Source organism: Myxocyprinus asiaticus, chromosome 11, assembly GCF_019703515.2.
Source record: "Myxocyprinus asiaticus isolate MX2 ecotype Aquarium Trade chromosome 11, UBuf_Myxa_2, whole genome shotgun sequence".
In the NCBI taxonomy this organism is placed as follows: Eukaryota; Metazoa; Chordata; class Actinopteri; order Cypriniformes; family Catostomidae; genus Myxocyprinus; species Myxocyprinus asiaticus.
Genome location: NC_059354.1, coordinates 38,546,062 through 38,568,081, shown reverse-complemented (window position 1 = coordinate 38,568,081; position 22,020 = coordinate 38,546,062). Strand labels below are relative to the sequence as shown.

At 38.4% G+C, this 22,020-nt stretch overlaps 1 protein-coding gene across 1 annotated transcript in view; it reads right to left on the bottom strand.

The window, feature by feature from the left end:
- Window positions 1-5,610: 5,610 nt before the first annotated feature.
- Window positions 5,611-22,020, bottom strand: part of pdia5 (protein disulfide isomerase family A, member 5) — a 58,235-nt gene continuing 41,825 nt past the window's right edge. Inside the window, exons 13-17 of the mRNA XM_051711096.1 lie at window positions 21,659-21,822; window positions 19,992-20,122; window positions 16,883-16,953; window positions 10,305-10,439; window positions 5,611-9,165 (exon numbers count right to left, since the gene is read on the bottom strand). Coding sequence (XP_051567056.1) covers window positions 9,085-9,165; window positions 10,305-10,439; window positions 16,883-16,953; window positions 19,992-20,122; window positions 21,659-21,822 — 582 coding nt within the window. The 3' untranslated portion in view covers window positions 5,611-9,084. The remainder of the gene's footprint in view (window positions 9,166-10,304; window positions 10,440-16,882; window positions 16,954-19,991; window positions 20,123-21,658; window positions 21,823-22,020) is intronic.

Genomic DNA, 22,020 nt, shown 5'->3' with positions numbered 1-22,020 from the left:
ATATATATATCTAAGTCCCTCATTTCATCTGTTGTTGTGGAAACATTTTAGTCTCAGATCACGTCCTGGTGAGTTTGGAGGTGTTGCCACATATGGAGAAAAGGAAATCATATAGTTGCCGCTTTAATGTATCCCTTTTGCAAAATCCTGAATTCCAACAAATGTTAAAGGCTGAAATCAATGTTTATATGGAGACCAATTGGTCCTCAGTATCCTCTGTGGGTGTGGCTTGGGAGGCAATTAAGGTGGTTCTTACAGTATGCCTCATTCACCAAAAAATCCAAAGCACGAGAACTCGTGGAGTTGGAAGGGAATATTAAAAGTGCCGAGGCAGAGCTGAAGTGCCGAATGTCATCTGATGGCCACAGAGAATTGACCCGATTGAAATACAGATATAATACTATTTCATTGCGGAAGGTGAAATTTTGGATATTCAGGGCAAGACAGCCATACTTTGAGTCGGGGGACAAAGCAGGGAAGATTTTGGCTAAATATATAAAGCAGAGAGAGTCTTTTTCTACTTTTCCCTCAGTGAAATCTGCTGGTGGTAAAATATTTACCTTGGCCATTGATATTAATAATGCCTTTAGAGAATTCGGTCTTGATCTCTGTAGTTCCACGTCTTCATCTACTGATGAAGATATTAGAAACTTGAACCATTAGAACTTCCTAAACTAACGACTGAGCAAAAAGTTCTCTTGATTCTAAGATAAACTTCGAGAAGCTTGGCGAGGTAATTAAGGCCTTGCCTCCTGGCAAGGCTCCGGTGCCAGATGACAAGAATAATTTTTTAGATCTTATGCTACAGAACTAGTTCCACTTTTGTTAGAAGTTTATACTGAATCATTAAAGAACGGAAAGCTTCTGCCAACCATGACACAAGCCCGGATCAGTCTGATTCTTAAAAAGGACAAAATCCAAATGAGTGTAAGAGTTACCGTCCAGTTTCCCTGATCCAGCTAGATGTTAAAATATTCTCAAAACTTTTGGATAACTGATTCAGTAAAGTTATGACATCTCTTATACATATAGATCAGGTGGGCTTTAATATGGTAGAATGGGATTATCTTTTTAAGATTTTGGAAATATATGGGTTCGGGTATACTTTTATTGGATGGATTAAGTTACTTTATAGACACCTGGTAGTGGCAGTAAAAACAAATGAATTAATTTCAGATTATTTTACTCTGGATAGGGGCACCAGGCAGGGTTACCCTCTTTCCCCATTATTGTTCTGTCTTGCCCTGGAACCATTAGCAGCCACGAAAAGAAAGGAGGAGGATTTTCCAGGGGTGGTGGCGGGAGGTATGGCGCATATAGTTTCCGACCCTACTAAATCTATGCCTTGCCTCCACAAAATTATTAATTCCTTTTCTAAGTTCTCAGGATACAGAGTTAATTGCTCTAAATCTGAAGCTTTGGCTCTGACAGCGTGCTGCCCAGTAACGGCTTTTCAGCTGGGTGCCTTCCAGTGGCCCAAACAGGGTATTAAGTATTTGGGCATTTTATTCCCAGCAAATTTGTGTGATTTATTTAGTTAATTTTGACCCCTTAATAAAAAGGTTTTCGAGTGATGTGGGCAGGTGGGCTTCATTACATTTATCTCTGTGACCTATATGAGAGTGGAGTGTTGAGATCCTTTGAAAATATGGTTCAACATTTTAGGATTCCCAAATCTCAGTTCTTTAGGTATTTACAGCTGCACCACCTGCTCTGTACTATTTTTGGGAGTAGCATACACCCCCCCTAAAGCGGCAGATACTCTGGGAATGGTGATTACTGCTTTTGGAAAAGGTCATGAGACATCAGTGTATTACTCCCTGATAATTCAGAGTCTGGGGGATGGAGCTTCAACTTCTCTCAAGAGATTATGGGAGAAAGATTGAAACTTGGTATTGGAGGAGGGAGTGTGGGCTAGGATTCTAAAAAATGTCAAGTCTACATCTAGAGATGCAAGGGTGCACCTTATGCAATTCAAGATATTAAATCGATTCTATTGGACCCCCTCTAGATTGTATAGGCTTGGTTTTAAATACATCCACCTGCTAGCAATGCCAATCAGAAGATGGGGACACAACCCATGTTTTTTGGTGGTGTGTTAAGATCCAAGAATTTTGGTTGAGAGTTCAGAGTTTTATGTGTACCGTATTGGACACTCAATTTTCATTTTGCCCCAGACTCTGTATCTTGAGGCAGATGGGGCGGTCATTAAGATAGATATATAAAAAGTTGGGCCCTAGCCGGAGTTATGATCGGCAGACGGATCATTCTTAGGGGATGGAAGACAGCTGGAGCACCCTCATTTCAGGAGTGGTGCACAGAGATGGGCGAGGTGGCGGCATTCGAGGAGGTGATATATAGAAGGCTGGGTTGGCTTAATGTATATAATTTGATTCTGTATTTTCTGTTATGTTTAATTAATTTGTGAATGGAATCAATAAAAATTGTTAATAACAAAAAAATAAAAAGTAAACAAACACTCACAAGGCCTTTAATCTGCTTTAAGTACCTACAGTATACGTCCATCCATCCATCTGTATCTATCTGTCTGTCTGTCTGTCACTTAACCTGATAATCTGTATGACAGTCTGTCTGTCACTCAATCTGATAATCTGTATGACAGTCTGTCTGTCTGTCACTTAACCTGACAATCTTTCTGGCAATGCTTTCTCAAGCCAAAATAAGTCTGTGCTTGACAAACAGACAGGACAGATGTCCAGTTCTTTTTGCCAAAGCCAATTAATGCTCAAAGGCACAATTATTAATTTGCTGCTGAGAAAACTGTTTTTCCACTTTTACTGGCATGTCTATGAAACAAGCAGTAAAGATTCTAGTTCTGTCTAGTTGGTTCAGTGGACTAAATCATCCCCTTTCCACAATAAGTCCACAGTTCCCTGTGAGAATTACTTAAAAATAGAAAAACATTTATCAAAAGCAAAAAGTTTTACAGAATGCCAGCATTATGAAGTTGCTATGTGCTGATAACTGAGAGGCACAAAATTGCAGGGCCATTGCGCTGTCCTCATACTCTGCAAACACTGGCAAACAATTTCCCTGTTGTTGTCAAATTTCCTGGCAATAAGGAGTTAAGGTCAGTGAAATGAGTTACGCTTTATTAGCTGCTGTTTGCATCAACAATTACATTGGTTCTTAGCTGGACTTAATTCTGCATTAGACAGCATAAGGTGTAGTGATCTTTTATTTCCTTAACTTTTATTCATGATGCCATTGCCTTAATCCTCTTTTTACATCTTTGTTCTGACAGGGAAGGGCGCATCCAGGTATTGGGGAATTGCCTGCACCCTCAGTAGTTGCCTCCGTTTGAATTTGATGGACTAGGATGCATTTCTTTCTCCAAACCATTAAACAGCCACATATGGTACTCAACAACAGATGCATCTCACCAACTGGTGTTTTTCCATGGGCAGCAGTATATATGTCCAAAAATGACTCATCCCTTGAGTTTCCAATCTGGAAAATACCTCACACCTCCTTCAAGGGTTCAGTTTGATGGCAACTGAGTTTGCTAGTTTGAGATCATGACAGGATTATCCCAGGAAGACTTCCATACACTTAACATACCAGACAGAAATGGTTGCTTTAATATTTACTCAGAAACACCAAAATAGAGCTTGTTTTCTCAGATTAGTCAAGCAATTTATTTGTTGTACTCCACTGTACCCACTGTGACAGCACAGTTGCTAAAAGACAGCAGAGGAAGATTAATTTGCTCCTGTTTATTTTCATCTTTACCATCTGTACTATGATCATTTTCTTTCAGAACTATATTTTAAAGGGTACAACTTTGTCCAGAGAAAAAAATGGGGGGAAAGCCCACCAAAAAATTGTATACTAAATTGATCGAATTTGAAAATATCAGATTCAAAATGCTTTTGGCTGTTCACATGATCGTCCAATTAACAGATCTGTCACACGTGAGTGAAAAAAATCAGATTTGTATGTATGTGTAGGCACCAGAAGAAATGGCAATTTTTATCTTAAGTAGGGTAAAAGTTGATTTCTAAGCATTTATTATGTGTACATGTATTGATTTACTTCTGGAGATAAAAATATTAAATGTGTGAAATTACTGCAGAGAACTGTGTACCAGGGCTAAAAGTAAAACAAATGAACACCTTTCTTCAACAAGCCATATGATTTGAGATAACATTCATGTACATAGCACAAATGGTGTGCAACAAGTTACATGCCACAGTTTAAAATTTGGGTTTAGGGATTTTGAAAAACATCTAACCACAAGGATGAGCAATAGTAATACAGATGCTACAGCCTTGCTCAGCCTTTGCAAGAAGTATTATGTTCACTTAGAAGGTGAAGGATAACAAAATGTTTAAGAAATTTAATTCAGGTTTTAGAGAAAACCATAATACAGAAACTGCCCTTCTTAGGGTGACCAATTGATGGTGGAGGACACTGGAGAGTGCTCCATTTTAGTGTTGCTTGATTTAACTGCAGCATTTGATACAGCTGATCATTCAGTTTTGATTAATACATTGAAGAGATGGATGGGAATATCTGGGGTGGCTTTAGACTAGTTTGTTTCCTATTTGTTGAATAGTTAATTTGTAGTATCTGTTGGAGATGTGATGTCCTCCTCTTCAACATTAAATTGTGGTGTTCCGCAAGGATCCCTATTAGGGCTAATATTGTTATATTGTAATATTGGTTCTGTGATTCAAAAATACTACATTTTCATTGCTATGCAGATGACCTACAGTTACTCTTGTCGTTGAATCCCAATGATCTGTCTAGTTTAAATGTTTTTCAAGAGTGTATAGCAGATATAAAAAATTGGTCCCGAATATTCAGTAGGTGGTGATAAATTTGGCCGTCTATTTTGACACAAATATAAATTTTGAATACCACATCAGGAAGTTAGTTCAGTCTTGTTTTTATCAGTTAAGGAACATTTCCAAGGTGAGACAAGTTTTGAGTTTTAAGGATACAGAGAATCTTATTCATGCTTTTATATTTCATCTCGCCTAGATTACTGTAATTTACTGTTTAAACTTTAAATCAAAGCACTTTAGCATGACTTTTGACATGAACTAGGTCTTTTATTCATATTACTCCAGTTTTAGCGTCTTTGCATTGGTTAACAATTCATTTTAGGGTTGATTTCAAGATTGTATTAATTACATTTAAGGCATTACATGGTTAGTTAGCAGAACTTTTAAGACCATATGAAAGAGTTAGACTTTTTAGATCTTCTTGTCATGAACTGTTGACTGTTCCAAGATCCAGATACAAAGCAAAAGATGAAGTGAAGGCCCCACGATTATGGTACAGCTTGGCCTGGGACATTAGAGCTGCTGAATTGGTGTCTGTTTTTAGGTCTCATTTAAAAACTCAATTTTGTAAACTTGCTTTTACTTTGTAAATTTTTGTTTTTACCTTCTATTTTATGTTTTGCAAAGCACTTTGTGCTTGTTTTACTAAGTATGTTTTATATTTTGTGAAGCACTTTGTGCTGGATTGCTAAAAGGTGCTATATAAATAAAGTTATTATTATTATTATTACTTGCAATAGGATGCAATATTTGCATAATGTTAGTTGTGTGTGCTGAATAATTTTGACAATGGTTCTTGGAAATGTATGCCTTTATTTTGCATTGTGCTCATCAATGCATCAAAACCTTACATATGGCTGGGCCCAAAAAAAAAATAAAAAAAAATAAATAAATCATCAAAGGTGATAGTGACTTCTTGGCATCATTGTTGTAGCTCCCACATTCAGTGGCGGATTTAGGCATGGGCGACATGGGCAGTTGCCCAGCGCAGCATCTTGTGGGGGGGGGGCTCTCATGATTGTGGTGTCTGTGTGGGTGCCAACAACTTTGGGGGCGTGTTGAAATGGGTTTCGCCCAGGGAGCCATACAAGCTAGAACCGCTACTGCCCACATTTCACAGACCTATGGGATTAAACAAAGCAGAATTTCCTATAATAGAATAAGTCAATGAAACCACATGAAGGCCCCTGACCACTCAACTATTCATGGAAATGCCAATGCACAAATGAACCATGTCTCTACAGCAGTGGCAGGTAGTGAGAAATATCTGTGCAAGTATTAATTTAATATGTTGTTTTGACCATTGTTTATCATGGATTAGATGTACCCTTCCCCTTAATGGGAACATTTTACATTTGGCTATGTGATATGAAATGTGATCCCTTAAAGGGATAGTTCACCCAAAAAACAATAATTCGGTCATCATTTACCCACCCTCATGTCTGACTTCTGCAGAACACAAAAGACAATGTTACGCAGTCAGTGAGTGACAGCCTCAGTCACCATTATTGCATCTTTTTCCATAAAGTGAATGGAAAGTGAATGATGACTGAGACTATCAGTCCCTAACATTCTACTTTGCGTTCCACAGAAGAAAAAGTCATATGGGTTCAAAACAACATGAGGGTGAGTAAATGATATCAGAATTTTCATTAGTGACTAAAAGATCCATTAAAACTTGAAACCATCATCTTGCATATACTAGACATCTACGCCTCAAGAGTTCCTTGGCTCATCATGTTTTATTCAGTACTTCTTGCCACAAATTTGGCAAGGCAATGTAAACAGAATTCCTGTTCAATGATTTTTGTGTTCCATCTCCCGAAAACATATGTAAACAATTCATAATTCTGCGATGTGAATAGTGAACACCCATCAGAATTGCAAATTACAATGTGCATGAGTTCTCTTCAATTGTGTTTCAGCATCCCTGAGAACCTTATTTATAATGAAATGGACGAATCCTCTGAATTATACAACAAAAGTTCAGCTACAAGACCATTAAATATGTATAGTGCCTAGAGCAGGGGTTTTTCTACACAGTACTTCAGTTGCCACAGAGATATTGGTAAGGGTTTTGGTATCAGGAATAATGCCAACACCTGGCTGGGAGGCATCCAGCAAAACTGTTAAATGAGCATCATTCAAATATACCTTAAAGGAATAGTTCCCCCAAAATCTTAATTCTGTTGTACTCACCATCATGTTCCAAGCACATATACATTTCTTCCTACTGTGGCACACAAAAGGAGATGTTGAGCAAACTTTAGGGACTGACAGCCATAGTCACCGTTCACTTTTATTGCATATTTTTTTTTCCATACAATAATAGTGAATGGTGACTGAAGCTAACATTCTGCCTAACATCTCGTTTTGTATAAAGTAAATGATAACAGCATTTTACATTTTTGAGTGGTCTATCACTTTGAATAAGCCATCTCCATCCTGCATAAATGGAGATACTAAGTCTGATGTGTTATGCTGTACGGTTCCCATCATCACATACAGTTCCTATTCCCGTGCTTTTAACATGGTCTTAACCGTGCGCGATGCGACAAGTTTCCAGTGGCAAACAATTTGTCCGTTTGCTCTATATGCTAAACTGCTACACTACCAGTCAAAGGTTTTGAAACACTTACTCATTCTTTATTATAATTTTTTTCTTCACATTTTAGAATAATAGTAAATTCATCAAAACTATGGAATAACATAAATGGAACTATGGGAATTATGTTGTGACTAAACAAAATCCAAAATAAATCAAAACTGTGTTATATTTTAGCATCTTCAAAGTAGTCGCCCTTTGCCTAGAATTTGCAGACATGTACTCTTGACATTTTCTCAACCAACTTCTTGAGGTATCACCCTGGGATGCTTTTTAAACAGTACTGAAGGAGTTCCCATCTATGTTGGGCACTTATTGGCTGCTTTTCTTTATTATTTGGTCCAAGTCATCAATTTCAAAACACTTTTATTTTATTTATTTTTTTATTAAATTTTTGTTTTATAATGAAATAAATTAATATGGTGGCACAATTATATTTTTGTCTACAAAACTAATTTCAAACATTTAAGCATACACCTTCAGAACAAAAGATTTTTAAGATCATGAGAAACATTTCAGTCAAGTGTTTCAAAACTTTTGACTGGTGGTGTAGGTCGGCTGTGATTGTGTCACGACGGGCTATATAAAATCACAGCCAATCAGAACATTGGCATGTGATGTATAATATACATTTATGTGGAGCACGTTTTTGGACCAATGAGATTTTACTATGGCTGAGCCGAGCGACTGACAAAATGTTTTGTTATTCGGTGCCTGTTGCGGCAGTTGAGGACAAAATCTCTGATTTAAACAACTTTTATCGCTTTATAGCATTGCATCTGTCTAGGACAAGGCATAAAAAGAGATGAATGTGTATTAAATATCTAGAATGGTGTTGTAATTCAGGAATGGGAGGATACAGCAGAAGTCATAGACTATATAACCAGACTACACATACAAACCAAACAAGACTTTGGTGCATGATTTTCAACATACGTGGAACATTCATTTACAAAAGAACATGAAGGGCACAGAATTGCAGTCGTTGTTTTTGGAAATGATTATTTTGATCTAAAATGTTGTTTTTTTTGGCATTTTCCTGTTTTGTCATTTTATTCTGTCACACCCTATTATGAAACATAAGACAAGGAAAAGAAAAACTACTTGCTTGAATACATGTTCTTATATTTTCTCTGCTGTATTTTGACCCTGCTATTTCCCCATAATATTGTCAAAGATGCACTGCAGGGTTTGGACAACACAGTTATCCAAATATTTAAGGCCACAAAGTTGAGCAACAACAACTTTCTTCAAAATAAAATACAAAAACATTTGCAGATACGACTGAATATATGATACCTCCTCACTGGAAAGAGAACGATGACAGTGCATCCTGGCAATAACTGGCTTTCTCCACAAAGACCAGCCACCCAACACATGTACGGGCCCCTAGGGAATGAGGGCCCAGTATTGCATAGATTTCACGTGTAGATTTCAGTAACTGAAGTCACAGTATTTGGGAACAATTTCACTAAACAAAAAATATGCAAAGTCATAAGTTGTCAGATGGTTGTACAGTGGTATTCCAAACATAAGGGCACAGCTGTATAAAAAAAATAGCCTTTTTAGCTGAGGTTTTCAAGTCTGTGGCATCAGTGCTGGGATGTTCCTGCCCAAGTCACAGTGCAAAGATAGGCTCCTCCCACGTACAAGACCACACCCCCACAATTAGAGCTCCTCCTTCCGTCTGCCAACTTTCTCCTGGTCTCGGCCCCTGAGATTTCGCATGAAGCCTGTGAAACCAGCTTCCTGCAGGGGGTTAATAGTGTACGCAATGAGAAATTACTTGCAAAACAGTTTACCTATTGCAATTTTTACAGTGGCCCTAAAATGTATTTCGACACTTAAGGCACACTTAGGTCACCCGAAAATGAAAATTCTCTCATCCTTTACTCACCCTTATGCCAATCTAGATGTGTATGAATTTCTTTCTTCTGCAGAACACAAATGAAGATTTTTTTAGAAGAATATTTCAGCTCTGTAGCTCCATACAATGCAAGTGAATGCTGACCAGAACTCAGAAGGCTTAAAAAGGACAAAGGTAATCCATATGACTCCAGTGGTTTAATCCATGTCTTCTGAAGCCACATGACAGGTGTGGGTGAGAAACAGATCAATATTTAATTCATTTTTTTTTTTTTTCTCTATCAACCTCCACCTTTGACCAGCCCCAACTACTAGCTGGCTGAATGTGAAAGTGTAGATTTTCAGTAAAAAATAACTTAAATATTGATCTGTTTGATCATATGTCTTCTGAAGACATGGATTTAACCACTGGAGTTTTATGGATTACTTTTATGCTGCCTTTATGTCCCTTTTGGACCCTCAAAGTTCTGGTCACCATTGACTTGCATTGTATTGGCCTACAGAGCTGAGATATTCTTCTAAAAATGTTTATGTTCTGCTGAAGAAAGAAAGTCATATGCATCTGAGATGGCATGAGGGTGAGTAAATTATGAGACAATTTTCATTTTTGGGTGAACTATCCCTTTAAAAATCCATGAAAGTCATTGGATTACATAAGATATCAAAGCCAGTGTCATTTGCAAACATGATGCTAGACTTTTTCTCAGAACTAATTTGCCTCAATTACTTTTGAAATTAATTTTACCCAACAGGTTGCAAAATAAATTGTAATAAATCTATGAAGTCAGTTCCCCTTAAGTTTACACAGGTGTCCAAACAGAGTAACTTCAGGTGTTGTTCAGTAGGTTTGATGACCAGAAAGTGTCCAAATACATATTCAAATAAAACCTAACAAACATTTTTGTGAAATGTTTTGCTTGAAAAGTATGCTTGTGCTATCTTTAAAATAAATGCAAGTGAATTCAATAAGTGTCCCAATAGGGCGACTGCTTTACAGATCATTTTCATGAAATAACACTTACACCTCTTTCTCCATTGTACTTCTCACTGAATTTGCCATAGTTGTAATAGTTGAATGTTGGATAGCCCTCAACCCCTTCCTGTTTACACAACTCATGGTTCTGTCCCTTTGTGCAGTCGACTGCAACATATGCGATCTGAAATGAATGAAAGAATGATTCATTTGACATGAAACTCAGCTATGTCATAGACAAACAACCATTAAAAAAAATACTGTGATAATACAGAATGGTAATTTGATGTGTATGATGCCATGGTATTAAACTGTTTACCATATTCCCGTACTTAAAATGGGCAAGCATGGCACTACAGTAGCTATGTCAAACATAAACACATAAACTAATAAAATTGAATGTGCTGCAAGTCAGTTTGGATAAAAACATCCCATATTCATGTACCATGGTATTTAAATGGTACTTCAAAGAGAACCATGGTAAATGTCCAAAACATGGTAATAGGTACTTGCTTTGTTAGTGTCCATCCATCCCTGTCCATCTGGAACTTTTGGACAGATTAAATTACACTTTTTTTTAAAAACAAGTTAAAAAAAAAGATAAGAGTTTGAGAGCAGGGGATTGTGTAGGATCTAGTTTGTGTGGTGAGAAATTATGCTTTCTGATGCTTTCATAACTATGTTGTTTATGCTCCTAAACTCCCATTGAGACAGCCAAGCTCTGGGGAAGATTTGCTCTAACAAGAGAAAGCTGTATATATGAAGGAATCAAGAATAGAGCAATACTGTGAATCTCTCTTGGGGTGGTTTACAGAGACTTGATACATTACTCAATAATCCATAAGACTGCATGGCAGTGTATCTGAATCTTCCTTATGACCATTGTCTTGTGTATAAACCTTCTGATATGGCAAAAAGAATCAAAAAGTAACAACGGCAATGTAACAGTTCGGGAAAGGAGAATGCGGGAACCGGAGTAACAAACAACAAGACTTTAACACAAACGCTGAACTGAAAACATGACAACACATCAACGAACACACACACAGAGCGGCAACGTGTGTCTCTCGCTCTCTCTCACTCTCTCTCTCTCCCTCCCTGGCGTCCCTGGCTCTTCCCTTATCTCCGTCATGCTGATTAGGCAACTAAGCACCAGGAGTGCATACTCACGGCCCGGCCATGCCCATACCGACCAGTCCTGTTACACTGAACCTGGCAGTTTTAAGCACCAAAGTTTTTCTTTGCCCTTTCTGGAGTAAATTATTTAATGTGTGAAAACGTAACTGCGAAATCTAACAGCACAGCTGTTTTGGCACCGATTGAGCTGTTTTGCTCGCTGCATCACTGAGTCCTGAATTTAGCCTGCTTTTTTTCTCTATGGTAATGAAAATGAGTAATACATTGCTGTCAAGAAAGGCCATTGAAAGCAGGGGAGGAGAGAGAAAAAAAAAATTCGCAAACACCACAGGATACTGCAGGGTGGCAGATAGAGAAACAAACAAATGAACAATAAATGTTTCACTCATTTTGCCTTTAGTTCTGCTACAAAAAGATGCTGTCAGGGTGTAACAGTGTATTCAAGCCCCATTTACCCGTGTTCATTGCAGTATATCATTCAAAGATGAAAACACATCGCCCTGCCTCCTCATGGCGAATGGTTTGACGGGATACTATCACATCAGTTCAGTCGCATTCTAGTTACAGGAATAAATCTAGTGAAATTAACATGTGGTATTCTCACTCTTGAGATATGAAATCAGAACTGACCCTATTTCACTTTAAATGTACATTCCTAGTTTTATTGTGATTCATTGGTGCACGCTATTCCTAACATAAAAAGATGTTTGTCTTCATAATCTTATCTAAAATTAATAACTCGCTCCACTCTGAAACAACTTTCCTTTTATGCTTATTTCACTCATCTTACTTTTCAATCCCTTCAACCACCTGGCTTCTGCTATGTAACGAACATGCTGCTACCAAAAGTACATGTACCCTGAAATTTCCCACATTCTCCCGAATTACTGACAAGTGGCATCCCCCATCAGACATTTTTGCATCAAACATGCATCAATTCAGACATGTTCACATTTTCCTGTGGTGTTACTGATAGCACTTTGCGAGAGCAATCTCTGAGACATGGGTTCTGGTCCCTTGGAAACCAGGAATCAATCGTGTACACATCGCAACATGGGTTCGGGTCTCATGGGAACCAGGAAATAATCCCGTTCCCATAAACAATGGTAAGCATGATTCAGAGGTTACATTTTTACTTTAAAATTACATATTTACCTCACTGACGGTTAGGTTTAGGGTTGGGGATTGGCCGTATGGTTAATAAAATACGATTCCTGTTGACTGCATTTCATTATTTACGACTAAAAATACTACTCGCTTTTGGTGCCACCCAGTGAATATTTCACCTCAACACTTCCAGCAGTTTGAATTCTGGTAAGGACAGATCGACTTTTGACCTCCAATTGCCCAATTCACAATCTGATCAGTCTGATGTATCACCCACTTTACATGATTCAATCAGTCCCATTCTACATGTTTTTTTTTCCCTCAAATATCCCTGATGTTGCTGATGTAGGCCTCTACAATTAATCAGACGTGATCTTCCGAGATTACAGGGTTTCACTGGAGGTTGACATGAATCTGCCCTTGATTATTCAGTCTTCCACTACACTGACAGGAGAAAATGGAAAGGAAAGAGATTGTTTATTCAAAGATTGCTGGCCAATTCTGGTATTGATCCTCATGTGTTGGTGGAATACCCTGTTGGCACTTGACTGATCTTTCTATAACCTCACCAATAAGTGGATGTAAGCAACACAAGAAGCATGGCCTGTGAGGATACTCCAGATCTTGTGCTTACAGAGGGTGGTTTATGAGATGGATGAGGTCAAAAAAGTAATTCACAAAGGCACCCTGGATCTTTCTCAGACAGTAATTATCAACCTTACAGAGAAAGAGACCAAGTCAGTGCACAAACTAAATTAAACAGCCAGCAAGCTCATGAATATTACAGAAGAGACGGAAACACTTTTTTTTTCTTTGTATTTGGTGGTATTAAAGTGATATTTCACCACTACTTAATTTAGTCACCCTTTTGATGCTAGGCAGAATTCTAGCCTCAGTCATCCTTCACTGTCATTGTATGAAAAAGCAGCAATGAAAGTGAATGGTGACTGAGGCTAACATTGTGGCGAACATCTCCTTTTTTCCATTAAAAAAAAAGGTCATACGAGTTTGGAATAGCATGAGAGGGACTAAATGATGACAGAATTTCAATTGTTGGGTGAACTACACCTTAAAACAGGTAAACCTGATAAGAACAACTGAACCAATACTTGGCTTCACAACATTTGCCATTGCATGTTTCACTATTGGAGCATCTATTTCACGATTCTTGAGGTAAGGGACAAAACAGGTTTTAAATAGCAGTTTTTATTTTTGAATAATAAATTAATTTGAAATGGATATAATTTATTTGTAGACAAGGGTCTCAGCTAAAGAACCATGTTAGTGAGCAGGTTTTATAAAAACACTTTTTCTGAAAATTCACTTCATAACTTACATCATACTGTAATTTGTTTCAGCTTCGTCAGACACACTAAAAAGCATGCCATTTTAATTTGATCCATCCAACAAGAGTGTAAAGTCTTTAACTATCTAATAATGGTGTTCAGTGGGAGTTAAGTGATAATATATATATATATATATATATATTTTTTTTTTTTTTCTGTTTTCACACTATTCTGAAAATTCTGTTGACAAAATGTAATATTTTTCCATCTTATCCATGTGTTGTACACTGGAGCCATTTAGTTTTTTCCTCAGTTAAAGCTGCCTCTATAACCTAATCTAAAATGCCAAAATTATTCCACAATTCTCAACATAAATTATCACAATGGGATGACGGTGTTGACATGTTGAAGCTTTGAGCGTAGCCAAACCATGTGTCCTACTGTTGCAGCCACCATGATCAAGAAGTGGGAAATGGGTACTCAGAGTTTAGCTGACCATGACACTGTCTGATTTACTCTGAATAAAAAATAAAAATAAAATAAAAAAGTACAAAAGAAAGAAATCTGATGGAATTGACACAAAGTGAGGACAAAACTTTAATAGGCAGTTTTTTTATGGACAATATAATTTAAAGTTCACTTTATGTATTGTTTGATATCTTACAGATCCCTACCTTTCATTTGATATTTATAATTTATGAATTTGTTGCATTTTTAAACACTATGTTTGGCAGTTTAACATTGTGACCTTTTGAGGACAGGTTAAGTTACATGTGCTTCCAAGTATAGAGCATGTATTTAAAATAAAAAATGAAATTATTTAAAAATATATGTAATGAATGCCCTGATAATACACATTTTCTTTAGATTTAACTTTAGTATTTTTATTATTATGAATTTCTTTATTGACTTATTTATGTAGGGCATGTTTTGGCCTTATCTTAAGACTCAATGATTTAATTGGACCACTCATAAATATGCATTTGGAAGACTTCACAACAAAACTGTTAATTATTGGGCAGAGGCAATGGAGTGCAAAGAGGCTTTACATTAAGAATGAAAAAAATTATGTTCTAAGCCCTGCACTGGTAGAAGGTCATTTACCATGTTTACTAATCCACTGAACAGAACGGAAATGAGCACTAATGAGAACAGTGGATCAACAGTGGAACCAGAGGGAGAATATTGCATGTTAAGTGAAACCAGGACCACAAACCTTTTTTTAAGACCAAAACAAAACATGATGTACTGTATTCCTTGTTTGAGTGTCAGAGTCAGAATCACTTCCAAATTAAATTAAAGTTTTCAAATTGTTTGCAGTCTAAACAGCAAGACCTGATTCTTACAAACTTGATCCAAATCATATTTGTGTGTAGTCTGAAATGCAATTAAAATCAGATTATTTGGAATTCCAATCGATCAGAAGAGAGTGTTTCATAATTTGGGAAATGTATATAACGTCCTACACAAAGCCCAGTGGTGCCTACAGATGTCTGAACTCAATCATTTTCTAGCCACTTAAGATATTATACATATGGGAAAAATAAATATGAATATGGATTAAAAATTAATGTTTTGAAGTGGCTGAATGTTTGGAAAAACCAGCAGATGGAGCTTTTTGAACAGAGCTTTCATTCTTCAGACAAACAATAGCTGTTTTTAATAATATCTTTAAGGGCGTTAGCTCAAAATCCAGCAAAAAAAAAAAAAAGTCTCTGGCTCCATTCTGATCTTGGCAAGGTGATATTCCAAATGCTGTTCATCTGAATAGCGATTATGCATGCATTTAAAGCCAAAGAGCTATTGGGAGAGTAAAGCAGGCTGACGTTGTGTCTGATGAATTTTAGACATTCGCAAACAACAATTCGACATCTCTGTCTTGCGGCTAGTGATAAATGCCTGCAGTTAATGAAGACGAGTGCAAGTCAAGTGTTTTTAATGGGCCTCTGAGGATTCAAAAGAGACAGCTATTTTCAGAGGGTTTTTTGGAAAAGTGGAAGTTTCAGAGAAAGGTTAAAATTTCAGTAAGGAGATATTTGAGAGGGAGTGAAGGATGAACGTGTTGTTACTCTGGAAGTGAGAAGTGTCAAAAGTACGGTGAGAAAAAGTGGGAGCATCGGCACCCGTTAAAGTGAAAGCAACGTGTGAATTTAAAAGTTAAACTGACAAAACATGTTGCCAAGGCAACATAATTTGCTACTATACTACTATATATAGACTCAGTCTCAGACGGTGTGTCCACCGACTGTCTTCAGTCCATTAGCTGACTTTCTCGATGAACGCTAATCTATCTGCAACTTCTGGGAGTAAGGGCACACACAGTTTAAATCAGTCCACCTGGAAACAAAGTTGTGTTGAAAAATGAACTGGATTTGGAAGTTTGGAATGAAGTGTGTGTGATGGTGGGGGAGGGGGGTGGTCATTAAAAAAAGTTTGAGAACCACTGCTTTACATGTCAATCAGAGGCAGCTCTACTTGGAAAGAAAAAAAAAACTGCAATGTAGACCAAGACAACGCAAGACAATTATATAGAAAGCTATATAGAAATCCCCAGAGAAAAAGACAGATTTGGAGAGAGGTAAAGGTTTGAATCAGACAACCAAAGCCAACATCAACAGAGAGCACAGAGACTGTGACAGTAAATATCTTGCAAATGTTCTGGAGGGGGAAAAAAGTGATTACAAGAATAACACACAAGTTAAGCTCTACTGACAGCATTTGTGGCATAATGTTGATACAAATATTGTTCACATCTTGGTCTTGTTGCTGTAATTTTGAAACAGTGAATGAGTATTTTATCATTTACAGACTGGCCCCATTCACTTCTATTTTAAGATTTTTGCATTTTTTGTATTTTTTAAAGAAAAAGTGGGATGAGTTTAAAATATTTTTTGTAGTAAACAACATTTTCCTACAAATGATGTCGATTAAGCTTAACTTATATTGAACCCAAAATATTGCTTTACATTCTGGTATGTCTGAAAACTGTCTATATGAGCGATAGCTTCATTGTGCTTGACAGAACCAGGAAGTCACAATTTGAGAGTGTTTGTTATCTAGAGAGGCTGGAAATCTCCATAATTGGTTTTAGCTTTACCTTGCGGTCCTCTTTGAAAAGCTCGGCTGCTGTCGTGAAATGAGGGACAGCGTTCTTGCAATGAGGGCACCCTGGAGAAAACAGTAATATTTGATTATTCATCAAGCTGTCTCACCTCATAATACCCACAACAAAAGGCAAGAATTGATATATCACAGCATGCACAAATGGATAAATATAGAGGTGAATACTAAAGCCAAAGAGCAGGAAACAATGACTGAATTCTATAAAATACAAAGATATTTCTAACACAACGATAACTTTTGACAAACAAACACGCATAATCCATCACTGCCTGTCTATAACACGTTTAAAAGGCATTAGAAATGACAAAATTCATCTAAACAGTGAGTCAAATGTTGCTTTATTCTTCTTATAGACAGCCCAACTGGGCTTTTCTGAGGCAATGTATGACCATCAAACATCAAACATTGCAACATGTACTTGCAAGGTGGTTTTGATACTGTGGCAGGGCGGAGCCAGGTCGTCATTCTACACACCCGGCCCCTAATCAGGCTGATTAGCCCGAGGGGGATAAAGGCCGACTGGAGATGGCAGTGCGACAGAGAGAGTGTTACGGACAGCTGTCCGACACCTGTGTGTGTTTGTCTTTTTGGTTCAGTTTCTCATTAAATATTATTTATATTGTCAAGCCGGTTCTCGCCGCCTCCTTTCCATTGGTGTGTTACACTGGTGCCGAAACCTGGGAAGGAGGAGGGATGTGCCGTAGTAGAGCCCTCACCACTACCATCCATCCCAACAGAGCAGCCGCGGCCATCTGCCAGGGGACGGAGAAGCCCGGCCGCCTGAAAGCGGAGGAATGGCCGCCGACTGCGAGGGGAGGAGGGGCTCCTAACCGACCGCCTGGAGCGGTCAGGGCCACTGCCAGGGGCGGAGGAGACCCCTAACAGCTGCTGAAATGCGGCGGGGTCTGAGACCGCACACCGCAAGCGGGGAGGGGCTCCTGGCCGACCGCCTGGAGCGGGAGAACCGCTGCCAGGGGCGGGGGAGACCCCTTTTGTCCACCGAAAACGCGGCGGGGCGTTCAGTCCGCCAGGGGCCGAAGGACTGCCTCCGATCCGCCCGGGGAGGTGCGGCTGTTGTCCACCAGAGGGTAGAGGAGTGGCCGAGGACCAGGCTACGCGTATCGGAGAACTGGCAAGTGAATTTTTTTTTCTCTCTCTCTCCCGCTGCCGCTCCATGTTGGCCTTTTCCCTCTCTTTTTAAATGTTTTTGTTAATTTGGCACGATCGCCGTTATGGCGTGTAGCTGCCACAATTTTTTTGTTACCCTCCCCTTGTCCCCTCCCCTGATCCAGGTAGACGGGGATGACCTGCAGGGGGCTCCCCGGCCTGAGAGAACAGGGGAGGAATGTGGCAGGATCGTGATTCTACACACCCGGCCCCTAATCAGGCTGATTTGCCCGAGAGGGATAAAGGCCGACTGGAGACGGCAGTGCGACAGAGAGAGTGTTACGGACAGCTGTCCGACACCTGTGTGTGTTTGTCTTTTTGGTTCAGTTTCTCATTAAATATTATTTATATTGTCAAGCCGGTTCTCACCTCCTCCTTTCCATTGGTGTGTTACAGATACAATTCATTCTTATGAGTTATGCAAGACATTTGCTGATAAAGGTTTAAAAAGAAATGGCTTCCTTCGAATAAACAGCTGCCTAAAACTAAAAACCTGCCAAATGCTACACAACTGTTTCCTTTATTGCGCTAGTTTAGGTTGTCATGCAACCTTGTTTGCACATTAAGAGTTTTTAAATTAAAGTTATTCCAGTAGTTAATGATAGATAATGGCGCAGTCCTAATGAGCAGGGCAGCAAACAAAGGCCTGTTTATGTAAGGAACAAGACTTCCAATTTAAGAAGCACAAGGATCATTATAAATAATGGAGCATGAAGTTGCGCACCCTCCTTTTGGCTCAGGTTGCCATTATATGGAGAGTAGAAAGGCTGGGCAGACCTCCAGACTCGTGCAAGGTCAATGTGAATCTGTCACAGTGCCCAGTCAGATACTCTAATCAAGAACTCCAATTGTGGGTAAAAGAAGTTCTTCATTTTTCATTTTAAGAAAGAACAAATTTTGTCTCAAGAGGATTTATCGGCTGGTGTGTCAAGCCTAACTCTGCGGTGCCGAATAATGTTTCCTCCAATTAATTTTAGTTCTTGCTGAGCAAAACCTCTCATTGATCAGATCCAATTTTATAAATGTTTTCACATTTTATATAAAAATGACACTTATACGATTAAAAGATTTGCTTTTTCCCCCGTATATTTTTGAGTCTCCTATCCATGCCGTTTTCTCTCTGTGTGAAATCAAGTTCAAGGAACACTGCTGTCAAACCGAGGAGATGGGTTTAAAATTGCACTGGAGGTGTCTAGATTTGACACTGACATAAGGGATTGGTGGCTTATGAGAACTGAAGTCCTTAAGTCGGCTTGATACCCTCTGCTAAGAACATCTTGTTTCAGCTATCAAGCTCACTTTAAAGCAATACCACTATTATTAGGATAGCTAGGTGCTATTTAAACCTTCAGCATGCAAAGACCCTGCCGTATAATTAACATAAAAGTTGCTTTTACAGCGGTGAGAGCTGCTCACTTTCCTGCTAATCAAATGGTGCCTTTCAACAGAAAGCATTACGGGAATGAGAAGGGGGGATGAATAATGGTCCTTCGTTTTCCTAATACAAAATATAATACTAAGTATTTCTTTAGATTTTGAGGTGAAATATTATCCAGACATGTTCTTAAAAGGCTTGGTGACATTCACCCTAACATATGTCACTTTGTAACAATTAGCATTGTGTGAGAAAATGGCAGTCTTCACTTGTTAGTGTGATCACACAAATTCCCTCAAAGGAACAGAACAGTAAGGATTAGACAGGGAGAAGAGTGTGATCAAATGACAGCTGAATGAGCATCCAGGGCAGCTCTACACCACTTGGATTCCCACAGACAGTCATACATAATGATGCTCTAGGAAGCAACACAATTTTGATTCATTTTCCTGTAGTTTCCTATAAAGGCTGAGAAAAGACTGGATCCATGTGTTGAGACAGACAGTACAGCTGCAGTATTGTCTAATAACAAATGTCTTACATGGAGCATAGAACATGACCAAGGCGTGTTTCTTCTTTTTCAGAGATTCCCTGAAATCTTCAGCTCCCAAGTGGCTCACGCTGGACGGCATCTCCTCCCACGACTTCTCTGGAGGAGGTGGGGCCTGGGGACTGAAGGTGAGAGAGAGAGAGAGAGAGAGAGAGAGAGAGAGAGAGAGAGAGAGACACTCACAGTGATTAAACATGTGATGCTGAGGTCCCTAAAATTTCAGTTCATATTTAAATATTTCTGAATTTCATTGCATAATTAAAATATCCAACCAAGTGGCATCTGCAAACAAATGGAGTTTAGATTTTTCTCAGAGCTAACTTCACTTTTCTGCAATTAATTTTAATGGACCTATGAAGTTAGTTTTCCTCAAAATCACACAAATGTCCTTGAACAGTAACATACTGTATGTGTAGGTCATCATATTAAATATGGACATGTTACACTAAATGAGCTGGCCAGAAAATGTCCAAATACTTGGACTGCCTCAACAAACTTGTTTTTGTGAAATGTTCAGCAAGTGTGCATGTGCAATCTTTCTTTAAAATGAATGGCAGCACAGTTATCGAATACCACAGCACAGAATATGAAAATAAACACAATCCTTTGTTTAAAAGGGAAATATTAATATAAATATTAACAAATTAAAACATAACTGTAGAGCGAGCCAATCAGCCTGACGGGGCACGCGAGGGATAAAGGCGGCCGGGGACGACAGTTCGGGAGAGAGAGAATTGCAGGCAGCTGTACTGTGTGTTTGTGTGTTTTTGTTTAAGTTGTTTATTAAATTATTAATCAAGTTGTCAAGCCGGTTCTCGCCTCCTTTCCATTGAACCCCCTTACAATAATGTAGCCTTCAAGGATTTCTCAAAACTACTGTGAATATTGTTGTTTGATTAACACAGCAAGAACTAATGCACAGATCAAATATTTCGTCAAAAATCAGTTTGTGTCTTGTCTGTTTGCATCCATTTCAATAAAAATAGTTGAAGTGTTATTTCGTGCATTAATCCCTCTGTATATCCGCATTGCAAATACCATTTTGTTTAGCATTTTTGTGTGTCCTTTTGCCACTTATTTAAAGAGACAGTAAAAAGAGGACAGAAAAAGATGGGGCGAAGAGGGGGAAACGGGACTGATGTAAAGACAACTCACAAAACATGGGTCAACGTTATGAAGCACATGTGCACAATGAAAGACCATAGCCCAAATGGAAATTAAAGCAATAAGTCTGTGTCCGCTTTGCCTTGTGCCTAAAAACACCCCTTACCTGAGGTAAAATCACTATAACGCACAGCCTCAAATGGCTTATTGCTTTGATCAAATCACAGCAATATAATAAAAGATACCAATCTTCTGTAAATGTAAAGGTGCACTCAGAATATTTTTCCTCTTAAGTTTTAACACTGAAGATTTGCATAGTATTTTTTTCAGTAATGTTTAATATAATGTACATTCACTTAAGACGCACACTCCAGTCCAATCAGAATGAAGGAATACAGAAATGTGACGCACAAACCAATTTTGACTGTACAAATTGAGAAATATAAATACATTTAAAAAAGAAACCCAAGGGTTCAATAAATCCAGACACACCGATGGTTGGTCCGTGACAAACAAACAACAGGGTGGAGAAGACTGATAGAGAGCTAACTCACTTCTGCAGCCACTCGATGATCTTGTCTTTGCTGCGGAGCTGTGGAAGTGTGTACTTCTCTTCTCCCTTTTCAAAGTACTTCACTGTTGGGAATCCTGAGATTTTAAAGCGCTCTCCTATGGACTTGTGAATGGTGGTGTCCATTGCTGCCAATACACCTGGGCTCTGAATGCATACACAAACATAAACGTGAGGCTCTCTTTACATTCAGTATAAAACGTGTAAATGTGTAGGCTCATCTCAAAACAACGTAAAATACTTGTGTAAACAGACCCAAGACGTATTGTGAATCCAAGACCAACTGTAAACTAAAAAAAAAAAACTGAGAAACAAACTTTTTTTTTTTTTTTTTTTTTAAATGAT